At 41.3% G+C, this 16,285-nt stretch overlaps 1 protein-coding gene across 1 annotated transcript in view; it reads left to right on the top strand.

Moving 5' to 3' along the window:
• Nucleotides 1-7,155, top strand: part of dnah9 (dynein, axonemal, heavy chain 9) — a 126,631-nt gene extending 119,476 nt beyond the window's left edge. Inside the window, 4 exon segments of the mRNA XM_029455857.1 lie at nt 131-313; nt 3,528-3,781; nt 3,875-4,010; nt 5,521-7,155. Of these exon segments, the coding sequence (XP_029311717.1) occupies nt 131-313; nt 3,528-3,781; nt 3,875-4,010; nt 5,521-5,748 (801 nt within the window). The 3' untranslated portion in view covers nt 5,749-7,155.
• Nucleotides 7,156-16,285: the final 9,130 nt, after the last annotated feature.

Here is a 16,285-nt window from a genome sequence, read left to right as displayed (position 1 = left end):
GGAGCATTGTCTCCTCTTCTGTGCTTCTCGTCCTTGGTGTCTTTAATTGTAACATTAAGATGACATTCTATTTTGTTATTGATAAATCACTCTCTCATTGACACTTGTTCATCCCCTCACACATTATCAGGTGCGTGCGGTGCTGGAGGAGATCATGGAGAAGCTCCCGGAGGAGTTTAACATGGCGGAGCTGCTGGGGAGGGCAGAGGAGAGGACTCCCTACCAGGTGGTGGCGCTGCAGGAGTGTGAGCGCATGAACCTCCTCACACAGGAGATGAGACGCTCCCTGTGCGAGCTCAGCCTGGGACTCAAGGTGAGGAGCCTGATGATGATAACGATCTGTATCTGTTACTCGTCTGTTGCACTCAAATTGCTTTAAATTGCTTTTTAGATTGTTTTTCCATTTTGCAAATTGTATCTTGTGCATTTTACAGTGTTGCAATGTAACTCGTACTTATACTCAAGTACTGCACTTAACTACAATTTAAGGTACTTACTTACTAAGTATTTCCATTCTACGCTACTTGCATCTCCTCCACTATAACTCAGAATGTATTGTTCCTTCTACTTCACTAAATTGATTTGAAAGTTTTAGTTACTAATTACTATTCAGATAAAATGTTAACATAAACACATGATACATTTTCAATTCAATTCAAACCTTTATTTTAAAGTTGTCCTCATTTACAGCGAAGATAAAACAATTCAGCAAACACATAATCCACCAAGGAGCACGTGCTAAAGTATTATTTTAATACTATTCCCCCCTCGTCTCTGCTGAAATGAGGCAGAAGGGAAAAGCAGTTATTTCCACATAATATCCCGATGTGATTGTGACAGCATTGTTATTAACAGAATGTTTCCACGAGGTTAGTTGCTGTAGAAATGCAGGAATTTTTTAAAAAAAATACAATTTATTTTTTCTGGGCGAAGATTAGCATATATTTATTGGATCAAGATTAGGATATTGCTTTGGTAAAGAGATGTGTCTTATAGCTTTCTTAGGCAGACCAGAAAGTAGAGCATTGCAGTAATCAAGCAATAGGTCTTTCAGTATCTGCCTCTGTATCTCAAAGAAACAGTTTCAATATTTCTAAGGTGGTAAAAAGCCGTTTGTGACGTTACTGATGTGAGATTCAAAAATTCAGATCCAGGTCCAGAAGTAAAGAGTTTAGGATGAAAGCGGTGGTTCAGTGTGATCCAGAGAAGCAGTGTGTCGTAGGTGTGTGTTTCTGAGCTGTAATCCAGAGTCGGCTGGATTTCCGGTTTTCTCTTTGCGGTCCGGTGTACGAGCTTGAACCAGTTTGTCTGCAGCCTGGACGAGCTGGTCATAAAGAAGGAAGCCTCCATCAGCAACATGTGCTCACAGCGTCACGCCACTGAATACAATTTGAATTGAATTAGTAATAAGCAATATGACAATGTGATTAAAATAATATTGTGTCTGCCTATAAACGGACAAACCGAGCCGCTAGTGTCCGTGGACGAGCGTTTCTGTTTTTTGTGGTGAAGAGACGAGACATTGCAGAGTTAGTCTCAAAGATAACTAAAACTAAACAACAGTATATAAGCAATGATCAGTAGGTTAACCAACTTAATCATTTGATCAATCCTTGATTGACATCTATCCATGCCTGTCATTATATGCATAAAGGATTGTGTTTACACTCTCAGTCATAATCAAGTTGAGGTTATTTAACCTCAGCAGAATTATACTTCCTTAGCCTTGGATTGCTAAATAAGCATTCTCCTTTTAGCTCTGTTGCAACACATAGTCACCGCAGGGAGAGGAGGGGGGGCACGTTCCCTAATATATGAAATGTGCGTACACATGCTCGCACATAATTACACTATTGTTGTTATAGTTGTGACCAAGAGTTTACAAGCATAGAAACCTTTTGACTGCATTGTTTCAGCAGGCAAACTGATACGTCATCAGAATTGATATTAGTTATTATCCTTCCAAGGCTATAATACCAACCGGGCAAAGTGGGCACCTGCTCCGGGGTCCCGAAAAATCCCAGCTCCACTGCAGGACTGATCGATTACAAACTGTTTTGGTGTCGAGTAAACTGGATCCTGTAGGATTAACTAAACTAAAGTTCTGAAACTTAAACTATTTTAGTATATGGTACATATATATAAACTACTTTCCACTCTGGAAACCTGTCAGTCGGTGTTCCACTAGCAGAGGAGCACTTCGGTGTGTGGACATATAGTATAATGCTGTGTGATGGGAACTTGAGGTGGTGAGTACACAGTGCTCGCTGCATGGTATGTATTGTTTTGTAGGTCAGACTAAAGGACTGGACTTCTTTCTCTGGGAGATGTTGGGGGGGGGTTTTAACATTACCAAGACAGTGCTTTGAGTCCTGTAGCACGAATGTGTGTAACCTTTTAACCCCACCCTAATAAAAGTGTACTGTTTCTCAGAGAACACGCTGGTCCTTAAGATTCTCAGGCAGGTTCTGAAATATCTTTGCTTTAAGATTAAGATATGTGATTGTTATTTATGGACATCTTAGGTAATGATATACTCAGGATGTGTAAGAGGAAGTGAAGAGTTATGAGGGAGATGTTTGACTCAGCTTGACCTCCTGCAGTATCTGTGACTCACGTCTCTCCCTCCGCCCCGCCCCGCCCGTCCACCCCGCCACACCCATCCGCCATACCCTTTCTTATTTGGTTGGGAACTCAAAATGTACAACGCAACCTTCACTTATCCTCAACACCTATGATTCACATGCTGTTGACTGCGACAGGCTGCTGCGTTAAGTGTTCCTGCATCACTAAAGCTTTTGTGAGAAGACAGAGGAGCAGAAAGGAATGAGATGTCTGTGCTCTGTGTGTCAAGCCTGACTGAGTCGTGTGTTAACAACAACCGAAAAGAGAAAGAAGGGGGGGGAAATGTGTAAAAGCGTTTGTCAGGAGTTATGAGGCTTCGATCTCCCGACACTGCACGCCTTAATAAATCGGTTCAGTGATTTAAAAGCCATGTAGACTATTGTAGCAGCAAATGGAATCATATTTCGTCTTTACAGTGGAATAAATAGGAGCTATTAGAATGTTGCAGCTTCATAGTGTCACGGTCGGTCAAAGTATGCCGTGGATGTTCGGACCGTGTTGTGAAAGCTCACCGTATTCTACATTTATTGTTTGGTTGGACTTTTCTATAAGAAGCCTGAACTTTAACTTCAACCAAACTAATTTGGCAACAAGTATTTGTATATAGTTTTATCCAAACCTACGTTTATCCAAAAGGAATTATTGAGACTGTTGTAGCGTGTGCTACCCTTAGCTTAGCCTTCTGTGTTCAAGGCTGGCTTGCATGTTAGCAGTTAGCTCGCCAGCTATTGCAGCCTGTCCCTGTGCCACTTGTTGGTGTGGCCAAAGCCTAAAGAAGTGTTACTGATGGATCCTTTTTCTTCCTGTTAGCAATTCAAAAAATAACCATAACATTCACTGCTAAACTCATGATTTCAGTTGCTTTTTAACTGCTCTGCTTTGCTGTGGCCCTCACCCTTCAGGGAGAGTTAACCATGACCAGTGACATGGAGAACCTTCAGAATGCTATTTTCCTGGACGTGGTGCCAGACAGTTGGACCAAGCGGGCGTACCCCTCCATGACCGGCCTGGCCCTGTGGTTCACTGACCTGCTGGGGAGGATCAAGGAGCTGGAAGCTTGGTCTACAGACTTCGTCTTACCCTCTGTGGTGTGGCTGGCTGGCTTCTTCAACCCGCAGTCATTCCTCACAGCCATCATGCAGGCTATGGCTCGAAGGTACGGTTGTTTTCACATTAGGACGTCAGGGGTGTAGATGTGATAGAAGCCACTTGATGGGACTCAGTAAATCTGCCTTTATTTGAATAACAGGAACGAGTGGCCACTGGACAGGATGTGTCTGCAGTGTGACGTCACCAAGAAGAATCGCGAGGACTTCACTTTACCGCCCCGTGAAGGGGCCTACGTACACGGGCTGTACATGGAGGGTGCACGCTGGGACTCACAGGTACAGGACTTATTCAATGATTGCCTTTATCAGGGAGGGTGTGGATCCAAAATCAAAAACAGTACACTTTGATTCACATATAGACTTGTGATGATGGATGACAGATGAACACGTTAACATAAGGTGAGCTGACCTCAATATACATCTTTAAACAGAGTAAAGTAAAGTAACTTTGATATTTTCCTCGTGAAGAGCTTCCACATTCCCTTTGAGGCTTAATTTTCTGCTTTGCATCCTGCTTGCGTTCAGCTCTCGGAGCGCAGTGCATTACTCAGCTTCCCAGGGCTCTATCTATCTACATACATACAGCTACTGTATATGGGCCCAGCTTTCAAGGAGCATCCCTGTAGACTCTTTAATTAGGGAATGTGCAGACTGTGCACTTGAACACTTAGATCGCCCTTTAGAAGAGTGGTTCCTTTATTCTTCATTAAAGTTGGAGACGCAGGCAAAAAGTCAGGTGGACAGACGGGCCGGGCGGCTTCTTCTCACAACTCCTCCACTCTCCTGCTCCTCTCTTCATATCCTCCTCTCAGCCCCAAGGCCAGTCCTGTGCCACTGGCGGGGAGCAGCAGAGAGTGAAAAGTTGAGTAAGCAGCGCTCCATCTGGACACAGCTCTGTGCAGCAATAAAAGTCCAAGATTTATGATAAACCTACTCATCTATATTAATGAAGCTTGCATTTTATTCATCAAAGACAGCTCGATACTGTATGATAAACACTCTGTGTGCTGAAAGGATGTGATAGAAATGCAGACATTACACAGGGGGAGTGTGTGTTTATGTGATGGACATCAATGGATGGTGATCCGTACTGCAGCTTTGTAGTACACTGTTGTTCGCTCAATATGTATATGAGATTACACAATCTGTTACTCATTTACAACGCATCTCAATGAGCACCACATTGCCTGCTTTAAGTTCCCCATCATTTGTACTTACCCAAACAGACATAACGTTATTGATATTTAAAAGCTCTTATTTAATGGAGTTTTATAGCAAATGTAGATGCAATTAGGGCTGTGTCCTCTGAGCTTCCCAAAGTCATCTGGATTTACATTCCTTCCTGAAAGTCACTGTGCATGCATGGTGAGACTTGTGTTTGTCAGGCGCTAAGTGTAGGGGGATTAATTAATGAGACGGACCACTCTGTTTCACTGTGTTCATAAACTGTGCTTTCTAACGCAGGGCAGCTTGACTGCCACTTAAACTCTTCTGACTTTGAACACTTTCCAAGGGTACCACCATATTGTGTTCTGCAAACTTTGCGTTTATCATCGTTAGATTAGTCAGACATCTGTTTTTTCTCCTCCAGAAAAACGTTATTAAATTCTGCCTCAATGGAAAGCTTCAGCGTGCAGCTTTGGGACAAAGCTTTCTCTGCACCTCAAACTCATTCCTAACTTCCCCCGGGTCTGTGAGATGTTTCTGTCTGTGGCTGACTGGCTTGTCATGTCCCCTCCCCCCTCCTTACCTCTCCATTCACCTCCGAACTTCCTTTCTCTTTCAGACTGGCATGATTGTCGATGCCCGCCTGAAAGAGCTCACCCCGACCGTGCCAGTCATCTTCATCAAGGCCATTCCTGTGGACAAACAGGAGAGCAGGAACGTGTACCAGTGTCCCGTCTATAAGACCCGCCAGAGGGGACCCACCTACGTATGGACCTTCAACCTGAAGACCAAAGAAAATCCCTCCAAGTGGACTTTAGCTGGAGTGGCCTTGCTTCTGCAGATCTAGCAGGACTCTGGGTGATTTGTTGTGGTGGTTATGGTGCCAGCAGGGTCACGGGTTTGATTCACTTTGGACCAAATATTTTAAAGGGAGAAAGAAATAATGCAGTCTTCCTCTTGCAAATGAAAGTTGTTGAAATCCTTGCTCCTTCAGTACAATCAGGGGTTTTACTTAGTGTGAGCGATAGCTTATGATGGTCACTGTTAGTGTATGTCGCAACACAATAGATAGATATCGCTGTATGAGTAAGTTTAGCTTGTCACAAAAGTGAAACAATAAGTAAACACTGTTACTTTGTATATTTGAGGGGATATGTTTTTTGTTTCCAGCTTGGGAGAGGGAGCAGCACGACCGGCAAGGTGAAGGTCACATGACAGCCAGAGACAGCTGTGATAGGCTAAGATATCCAGCAGCCGTATATAAAGTCCTTAAAATGAGCAACACATTAATGCATCAATAATTATAATGTAGTAATACAATATGTAGTATTCTGAAAAGGGCCATTACGCACAATACTTTTAAGTTTTAGTACGTTAAGTATATTTAGATGCCAAACCTTTTATGCTTTTACTTAAGTAAGATTTTGAATGCACGACTTTTGATTGTAACAGAGTATTTTTACAATTGCTACTTTTTACTTAAGCCGAAGGTCTGAATACTTCTTCCACCTCTACATTACGTTGCACCGCTCAGTGCCACACTGTGGTGGTCCCACTCTGTTTAAAACACCCGACTCAAGAAACTCATTGTGTCATGTCCTGTAGTTACAGCGCGTGTCCACAGGGTCCACACTGGGATTATAGATCTTCTCTGTTTGACATATTAATTTCTGATGTCATGTTATGTCTCTAACCCTCCCAGAAATGTCCTTCAAAATATCCTTACTTTCTGGGTGTTGTAGTTTCATCAAAAGCATCCATGACTAGTTTGTAGACTTTGTTTGCACTACTGAAGCCCATCCCAAGTTATTAATATGTTAATTATATTATATTCTTGTAATATCATGCGTATGTGAGTCACTGAGAGGTGCTGAATATTGCTGCACTTGTTTGGTAATATCACACATGTTATCTGTAAAACTACCTACACTATGTACACATTTTCTAATAAAATAATTATACACAATTTGTATTGTGTATGTATACAAATAATTACTGTCGTTTCCATTTTCGTCCCAAAACCTTCTTTACTGTGGTAAAGATGCTTTATCTGGTCGTCCATAGACGCCTGCATTTGGCTATATTTTCACATACTTCGTATCCATTTTAGTGCCACTATGGCGTCATTCCCCTGTCTCCAGTCCTGCATCCTCTCTTTTAAGTCCAACTCTCTCCTTTCTTCCTCCCGCCTCCCCATCTGAGATTAAACAAACCTCTCTGAAGCAGAAAGTGGAGAGTCTCACAGATTTATCCTTCTACAGCATGTATGTGAATGCACACACACACACACACACACTACAGTATAAGCCTCTTCCTTGTTCTCTTACTGTCTCAGCCCAGGCTCTCCAGCGTCTCCTTTATCTGCTTATTGGAGGCCTTTACAATGCATGGAGAGACAGAATGGTGTGAGGAGGAGGAGCAGGTGAAGGGAAGTAGGAGGAGGAAGGCAAACATGCACGATGAGGTAATTGACGTAGAACTCTCAAATTAAACTCCTGCAGGTGGCATTATGAAAATAGATTATGCCTGTGTACACATGCACATCACCTATGTAACTATATTATGTGGTGCAAAAATGTTTTAAAGTATTACAAATGTATTCAATTAACCCTTTTGCAGTCAACAACACTCACACAGAAGTAAACTGAAATGTATAATAGTATTAGCTAATTGCCTAAGTCCTTGTGCATCTACTCTTAATGTTCCCAGGCGACAAGTCTTGAAGGAGAACACAGTTTAAAGAGTCCATATCGACAGAGCACACATTGGATCGTGCTAAAAGAGTCTAAAGTTACATGTCTGAAGCAGAGTCTGAACCGTGTGTAAGAAATGGAAATAAAGGAGCAGCCCTGTTCTTACGCAGAAAGGTTTCAGCCCAGTGTTGTAAATGAACTGAGTGTGTTTGGATTCCTGCTGTAGAGCCACACAGAAAGTCTACAGGCTGGACTGAGGCGCCGCCGTGCTTTGAGTGAAATGCTTACTTTAGCATGCTCACAATGACAATGCTAACATGCCGATGTTTAAGCAGGTAAAATGTTTACTATGTCCACCATCTAGTTTTACTGTGTTAGCACAAGTAGCTGTGTAAAGGTTGTGCTTTACAAAACTCTTACTTCAGTTATTATTCCCAGTAGAAGTGGCAAACTGAGAGCTGTGAAAACAAAGATTGATTGAGAGGATAGACCTGGAAACGCTGACCAATCAGAGCAGACTGGGCTTTCGGGAGGGGGGGCTCATAGATGCAGGCGCTGATCCAGAGCTCTTCAGAAAGGGGGTGAATACAGCTACAGGCAGAAAGTATGAGAAGTATAAAGGGTTTTTAAACATGTTCTAGTATAAAAAGCTGCATAATCTCTAATGTCGACCTGATTGGGCTAAATGAAAAGTCAGGGCTTCACAAAGGTTTTACAATTAATCCTAAAGAGAAACGTGTAGATAATGTCGCTGCTATCCTCTCAATAGTTGAGATCTTTCACTAAAAACCTCATTTGAACCTCGTGGTTCCACTAGAGATAAAGTTCAGAATATATCATCTGCACAACATGGATATCTTTACCATATTACATATTAAAATGTTATTCTTTTCTCAGTGTTGGGTAAGCTACTTTGAAAGCTTTGCAGCTAGCAATTACATTTCACTGGAAGAAGTGAAGAAATATCAAACCTACCCGAGGGAGAAATCTAGTGTGGTTAATTAAGCTTACTTAGAAGAAGTAATTAAAACAATTTGCAAAACAAAAAAGATCAAGTTGAAAAAATGATAAGAAAATATAATACAAAAAAGTTAAAAAATGTCACTCAATTGAGTTTATTTCAAAAAGTTCCCACTTCTTTTTGTGCCCATACAAAAATAAAATAACAGAGGTACACATTTTTAGACCGTTTGACCAAATTGAGCGCTGGTCAGTTTTGTACCATCTCAATCTTAACAACTAAATCAATCTTCAACTGGCAGCTTTTTATACAGTATGATCAGCGTTAACACTTGGCTGCATGATCAATGCATTGGGGGGGGGGTTAATAATAGTAGAGAAGAAATGGTGAAATAAAATGTAAAATAATAATGTCCTTTTATAACCCAATATTGTTTAGACAAGCAACGCACAGATTATACTTTGTTACTCATACTGTACGTTTTACGTTTAGAAAAGAAAAGAAAAGGCTCTAAGGATGAACAACCAACATGTTTAGCAAACATAACGCTGTCATGTATATGGTTTGGGCTGGAATGTAAACTTCCCAAAATGCTTTAAAGAAAAGGACAGTGCAGCTAACGTTAGCTTGAATTCTGATAGTAGCCTAGCTATAGATATAAAACAATAGATGTGACGTTATATATTGACTTGCCATTTCAGGAAGGAACCCTACGGCAGCCATCTTACCTGGGTCCTGGGTTAAACGTGCTTTAATTGGAATCTGAAAGAGGCTCATGATGTCTTTATAAACCAGGTATTCTTCTACCAATACTACTTCTTATTAAAGAAATGAGCATAAAATAGTGTTTACCTTGAAATAACCATCTCCGCTTCCATGCAGTGAATGTTCCAGCCATAACGAATGTAACAACTAAATGTTGTAGTTAGCTAAAGATATCCTTCACGCTACATAATACAGTAGCTAGTTAGTCGGGCACGCTCACATTTAATACTCACGTTTCCGTTTAATCTATTCCTTATAACTATGCTTTTGGGGTTTTGGTTTTGGCACCTTCCAAACATTTTATTTGTGCTCATGGAGGGGTGCTGGCACCTTTTGGCCCTGCAGCCCGACCGCTGTCCTGCTGTAACATGAAAAGCCAGATGCATAAGAGCTCTGCAGAGCAGATAATGATGGGGGCTTTTCAGACTACGGCAGATACAGACCCTGGATGGTCTCAAAAGGCTTAACATTGTCGCAATTCATATTTCCTATTTGTAGGTATTTTGAGTGTTCTTGGTATGCTACTGAGGAGAGGGTGCTGGAGTTGGAAGGGGGGTGGATGGGGGATCTTTCAAAGGGGTTCATGCTCGGAATGGAAAAGAAGGCACCTTTAATCATCGGCTTGCGTGAGACGTCAGGCGGTTGCTAGGTTACAGGTCAGTGCAGAGAAGCCTCTAGTGTGAATGCTGTGGAGATGCCTTGGTGTGTATAATCTGTAAGCATGCAGGGATCTAATTTAAGTGAGATGCAATAATAAGATTGCAGGGCTCAACAATAACTAATAACCGCGGAGATGATTTCTGACTATGTATGCTATATTCTTCAAACGCTTACAGCCTACACAGTGAGCATCTAACTCAGGGGGGTCGAACATGGTCCCTTGGTGGAGGTCCACTTTCTGTCCGTTTTCTTCTTCTCTTCAGCTCAGTCTCTCCTGCTAAGCGGTCACTTCTGAGCTGTTTTCGCACTACACCTCCCAGAGATCACTTGTCAGCCAAACAGTGTGTCCACCATGCCTCCCAACATTCACATCACACTCCCTCTGAGCGCGAAGGATATTGCTGTTGTGACAACCAAAAGCACTGCAGAGACACCTCGCTAGCAGTCATTTTGACGACAGCGTGTAAAATGCTGATAAACAGTACAATGTTGTCTCAGCCTGTAATTTTATCTAACACATTACTACCTACTGATCTGACCCACAAGAGTCGGCAGTGGCAGAATTGCTGGATTATCCTGGTTCACTATGAGGGCCTGTGCTCCCCGCTTCCCTCTGCAGCCAGCAGAGTCAGCTGGAGCAGTTTTTGGCGAGGGCTAGGGGCTGGGGTAATTAGCTTTGACAGTGCTGATGAGTTGCTAATTAAATGTGTATCTGAATCTAGCATCTGTCGTAAAACAAATGTCAGTTAGCTGCCTACAATCTGTGGATTATCACAAATAAATGGGGTTGGGTCCTGCATGTGGGGAGATAAGCGGGGAGAGGACAGGAACAGAACCTACTGTGCATGTTAGCAGTTTACTGTGACTCACAATGCCAATGATTATCTCCATCCACAGTCAAGCTGGCACTAACACACTCACATTTTTGTGACTAGCATAGTTGCAGTTATTTTTACTATTTCTGTGTGACTTTGACAAAGATGTCTGTGGATTTGGAAATGTAACTGTTTAATTCTGTGTATTGGTTTACCACAGCATGTTAGGTCATCTCCAACTGAACAAAGTAAAGTGTGTAAGTGAAGTTGTGACTCATTCGTTTTTGATCATGTGTAATGTAACCTTAACAAATGCACGTGTAGCATTACAGCTGTCCATCTACCACAAAATGAATCTCATGAACAGAATCTTACATTACGTTGCTTTAAGTCATTTTTAAAAATTCACTATTTTAGTCTTGTTGTATTTATCATTAACTGATTGCTTAATGTCTTTTTAAATGTGTATGTAAATCACATTATAACCAAAGGTATCATTATTATTATTATTATTATTATTATTATTATTATTATTATTATTTACCTGCCTTAAAGAGGACATATTATGCTTATTATTATTGTGTTCCCAACATTTCACCGAGGACTACTCCCTGTACTGGGCACAGTTCACGGAGCCTACTGATATTTGCAACGGGTACTCCTGAAAGACGGGGCACTTCCCACTTTGTTGGGCCAATCTGGCAATTCAGGGTCACAACCTGTAAGTATGCTTTACTATTTGTGGATTTGTATGTTTAAAACAAACAATGTAGCTACTACTGTGGGTTTAAGTCAGGATCTGATGGTTGTAGTAGTTGAGTTGCGCACACAGTGCTAGCCTCGGCTAAGTTGCTAGATAACGTTATCATGTTCAGTGCCGATCAATTGTTGGCCCACCTTTACCTAAAACTGTGTAGAAATATGCTTATGTTTTTTTCCTATCACAACATGTTTAAATTAGGGCTGTCAAATTAGCGCGTTAATTTTGATAAATTAATCACAGAAAAAATAACGCAACAAAGAAATGAACACAGATAAACCCCCTTGACTCTTTACGTCACGACGCGGCCACAGCAGCCTCGTCAACGTGATGACGCGGATGAGAAAACGTTACTTGGCCCAGTGAATGGAAAGTTTACATTGATAAACTCCCGGATGTAACTGTTGATGCTCCGTTCTGTGAGATTCCTGCAGCAAAGAATGTTCGAACCATCGGAGAACTTCAAGCTGAAATATATATAGAAACACTGCTTTATGTCAAACTGTGTCTGTGTTGTCTAAGATAATCATAGCATACAAGATATTGGAGAAATAGTATTGATATAAAAGACGTGTTGACCTTTAAGTTTATAATGCTACTCATTGATGCACTCCTCTTACAAAAATCCATTTGAATATTTTGAAATGCTTCTGACAGCAAATATTGATATATGCGATTAATTTAGATTAATTGATCACAAAGCTTGTAATTAATTAGATAATGTTTTTAAATCGCTTGACAGCCCTAATTTAAACGTTTTCAAGTGTGGAGGTCAGTCTATTATTACAAGCTGTAATGTTACAGTCGCTATCCATTTTAGTTTGGCTAACTTGCTAGCTGCGTTCATAATATCTCTGTTACTTGTGTACCTGCTCAGAGTCACTGTTCACGTTACTGCCAGCAAAAATCCAATTCAACCCATCTCAGCAAAAGATGTACAACGTGCCTTTTACTTGGAGCTTTGTTTCAAGGAGGCCTTTCACTATAACATTACCCAAGAGTGTACTGTAGTTGTTCCAGATAGCCAGGATTTATGTAATAGCCTACAAGTTTATTGTGTGGGGGTTCTGCTGATTTTAAAGGATACAACAAGTTTTAGATGACTGTTTTCATCTGATGCAAATGTAATTATTTTGCCTCTTTTAGAGTAAATCACAACCGACCCTCAGCACCCAACACCTCTCCACCACATCCAGATTCCAGGATGTAGGATGTACTGTATGTCGTTATGTCTCGTCTTAAGTTGGAGGAGGAGGAAGAGGGGGACACTCCCACAGAGTTCCAAGCTGAGCTTCATGACTCAACATATAACCCTGGCGACTCTATTGTTACACAGGAATCTGAAATCTCCTAAGTTTCATGCTTTAGTTCCATGTTACTATGAGTTATCAGAATAGTTGAAAAATAATGTTGGAAACTTTTTATTCTATGTTGGTTTTATGTTTGAGGCAAGGCCCACGTTCCGTGATACCAAATACATCGTTTCTGAGAGCTGCCCCAAAGGGCTGTTTGTCCAGTGTGCAAGAGGAACCGTGCTGTCCTGCGACCACAGTTGGGTACATATGTGGCGTTCACTCAGCTTTGCCAAAACTGTAATTAGTTCAGACTAGCAGAGCCAGCCTATTGTTGGAAGTACCCCCGTTGGCAACCTTCAGATATCAGCAGCCACATATTTCACTGGTGCATCCTTCTTCCAACCGTAAAATGTTTTGCTATTATCATTCACAGCTTGTGAACATTGCTTTAAGTGAACCTCTTCTACAACTTTTCCTTTTTGTCATGTTTTGATAGATATGCAAGGCCATGCAGCTCCATATTTTCTAGGATGACACCTTCAGGAGGCAGGAGCTAGGAGTTTCTTGGAGCCTGCTATTATGTACAAATGGAAGATGGATCAGCAGAAGCTTTTGCAGTAGCTATATCGGGGGGGACAGGTCGCAGTTGGCTGAGATATCAAATCAAATCAAATCAAATTTATTTGTATAGCCCAATATCACAAATTATACATTTGTCTCAGTGTGCTTTACAGACTGTACAGGTTACGACACCCTCTGTCCTTAGACCCTCGCATCGCACAAGGAAAAACTTCCTAAAAGAAACCCCAAAATTAAAGGGGAAAAAATGGAAGAAACCTCAGGGAGAGCAACTGAGGAGGGATCCCTCTCCCAGGACGGACAGACGTGCAATAGATGTCGTGTGTACAGGATAAACAACATAGTACAAATACAACATTTGACAGAAATTATGTTGTGTTGGAAAAAAAAAAGAAATAGAAAGTTTGGATGAATCCAGGAAAATGTCAATAAGGCTTCCCGGTGTCCAGCAGGACCAGGTCAGCAGGCGCTGTCACGATTCATGATCCTGACGTAAGCTTTATCAGTGGCAACCTGCCACATGAGAGACAGACACTCCGGGGATGATACCCCGGATGGTGAGTTAGTAACATACATTTACATAAATGCATACAGATAGAGAGGGAGAAGAAGAGAGGGAGAAGAAGAGAGAGGGAGAGAAGGAAGAGAGCAGGGAGGTGTCCCCCGGCAGTCTAAGCCTATAACAGCATAACTAGGGGCTGATCCAGGGCAAACCTGAGCCAGCCCTAACTATAAGCTTTATCAAAAAGGAAAGTCTTTAGCCTACTCTTAAATGTGGAGAGTGTGTCTGCCTCCCGAACACAAACTGGAAGCTGGTTCCACTGGAGAGGAGCTTGATAGCTGAAGGCTCTGGCTCCCATTGTACTCTTAGAGACTCTAGGAACCACAAGTAACCCTGCAGTCTGGGAGCGTAATGCTCTAGTTGGTTTATAAGGTACTATGAGATCTTTAAGATATGCTGGAGCCTGACCTTTAATTGATTTGTAAGTCAAGGAGAAGGATTTTGAATTCTATTCTGTATTTTACCGGGAGCCAGTGCAGAGCAGCTAATACAGGAGTAATATGATCCCATTTCCTTGTTCTAGTCAATACACGTGCCGCTGCATTTTGGATCAACTGAAGAGTCTTAACCGACTTTTTTGGACAACCTGATAACAATGAGTTGCAGTAATCCAGCCTTGAAGTAACAAATGCATGGACTAGTTTTTCTGCATCATTTTGAGACAGGATGTGTCTTATTTTTGCAATGTTACGTAGATGAAAGAAGGCAGTCCTTGAGATTTGTTTTATGTGGGAGTTAAACGACAGATCTTGATCAAAGATGACGCCAAGATTCCTTACAGTGGTGCTGGAGGCCAAGTTAATGCCATCCAGAGCTTCTATGTCATTAGAAAATGCGTTTCGGAGGCGTTTAGGGCCAAGTATAATAACTTCAGTTTTGTCTGTGTTTAACATCAAAAAGTTGCTAGACATCCAAGTTTTTATGTCCTTAAGGCATGCTTGAAGTTTAGCCAATTGATTGGTTTCATCTGGTTTAATTGATAGATATAATTGGGTATCATCCGCATAACAATGAAAGTTTATAGAGTGGTTCCTTATAATATTGCCCAAAGGAAGCATATATAAGGTGAATAGAATCGGTCCAAGTACAGAACCCTGCGGAACTCCGAGACTGACTTTGGCTGTCATGGAGGATTTATCGTTAACAAGTACAAATTGAGATCGCTCAGATAAATAGGACTTGAACCAGCTTAGTGCGGTTCCTCTTATGCCAACACAATGTTCCAGTCTCTGTAGTAGAATGTCATGATCAACAGTGTCGAAAGCAGCACTGAGTGAGGTCTAACAAGACAAGAACAGAGACGAGTCCTTTGTCTGAAGCCAATAGAAGGTCATTGGTAACTTTCACCAGTGCCGTCTCTGTGCTATGATGAACTCTAAATCCAGATTGAAAAACCTCAAATAAACTATTATTATGTAAAAAGTCACACAACTGTTTTGCGACTGCTTTCTCAAGGATTTTAGCGAGAAAGGGTAGGTTAGATATCGGCCTATAGTTGGCTAAAACCTCTGGATCAAGACCTAGGCTTTTTAAGAAGTGGTTTTATTACAGCTACTTTAAAGGATTTTGGTACGTAGCCAGATAATAAAGACAGGTTGATCATATTTAATAACGAAGTGTTAATTAAGGGTAAAACTTCTTTAAACAGTTTAGTTGGAATCGGGTCTAAAAGACAGATATGCAAGCAGACTCAGCAGGTAAACCAATACTCTTACCAAAAGATCTGACGAACTGAGTTACAGGTTTAAAAGCATCCAACTTATACATTAAATGTGTGTTGAAAACCTTTCACCTTGTTATATTTTCTTTAGAGCACTCAGTAAAGTATGGCAGCTACACTCTGATGCCCCTGGAGAGCAACACCATTGTTTCATTTTTGGGTATTTCTTTAGGCTTTCAACATGTTGAAATCGGCTTCAGTATATTTGTGGCTCATGTTTATATCTTTGCCATTTTGTGTACCCACCACCAGAGCAAAGACGTAGGTGGTGGAATACAGGTAGTCATCAACATCACATCATCTATGTGTTGTTCATGTTAATTTATGGTCTACTAGAGTGTAATGTCTTCAGCATCAGGGCCAGAGAAGGTGACCATGTACATGTCACTGGTGAACCACATGCAAAATGTACAAGTGCAGGAAGACCCCATCTTCCCCAAGTGTCATCATCCTGATCCTGTCAAAAATAGCAAGTAAAGGGTTCCAATCAGGTATGTAAACTATAAAGAATATGACTTGAAAAAAAGAAACAAATAGAAAAGAAAACACCTTTATTTCACTTTCATAATATCAA

Source organism: Cottoperca gobio, chromosome 19 (assembly GCF_900634415.1).
Source record: "Cottoperca gobio chromosome 19, fCotGob3.1, whole genome shotgun sequence".
Taxonomy (NCBI): Eukaryota; Metazoa; Chordata; class Actinopteri; order Perciformes; family Bovichtidae; genus Cottoperca; species Cottoperca gobio.
This window is presented reverse-complemented; position numbering and strand designations above follow the sequence as displayed.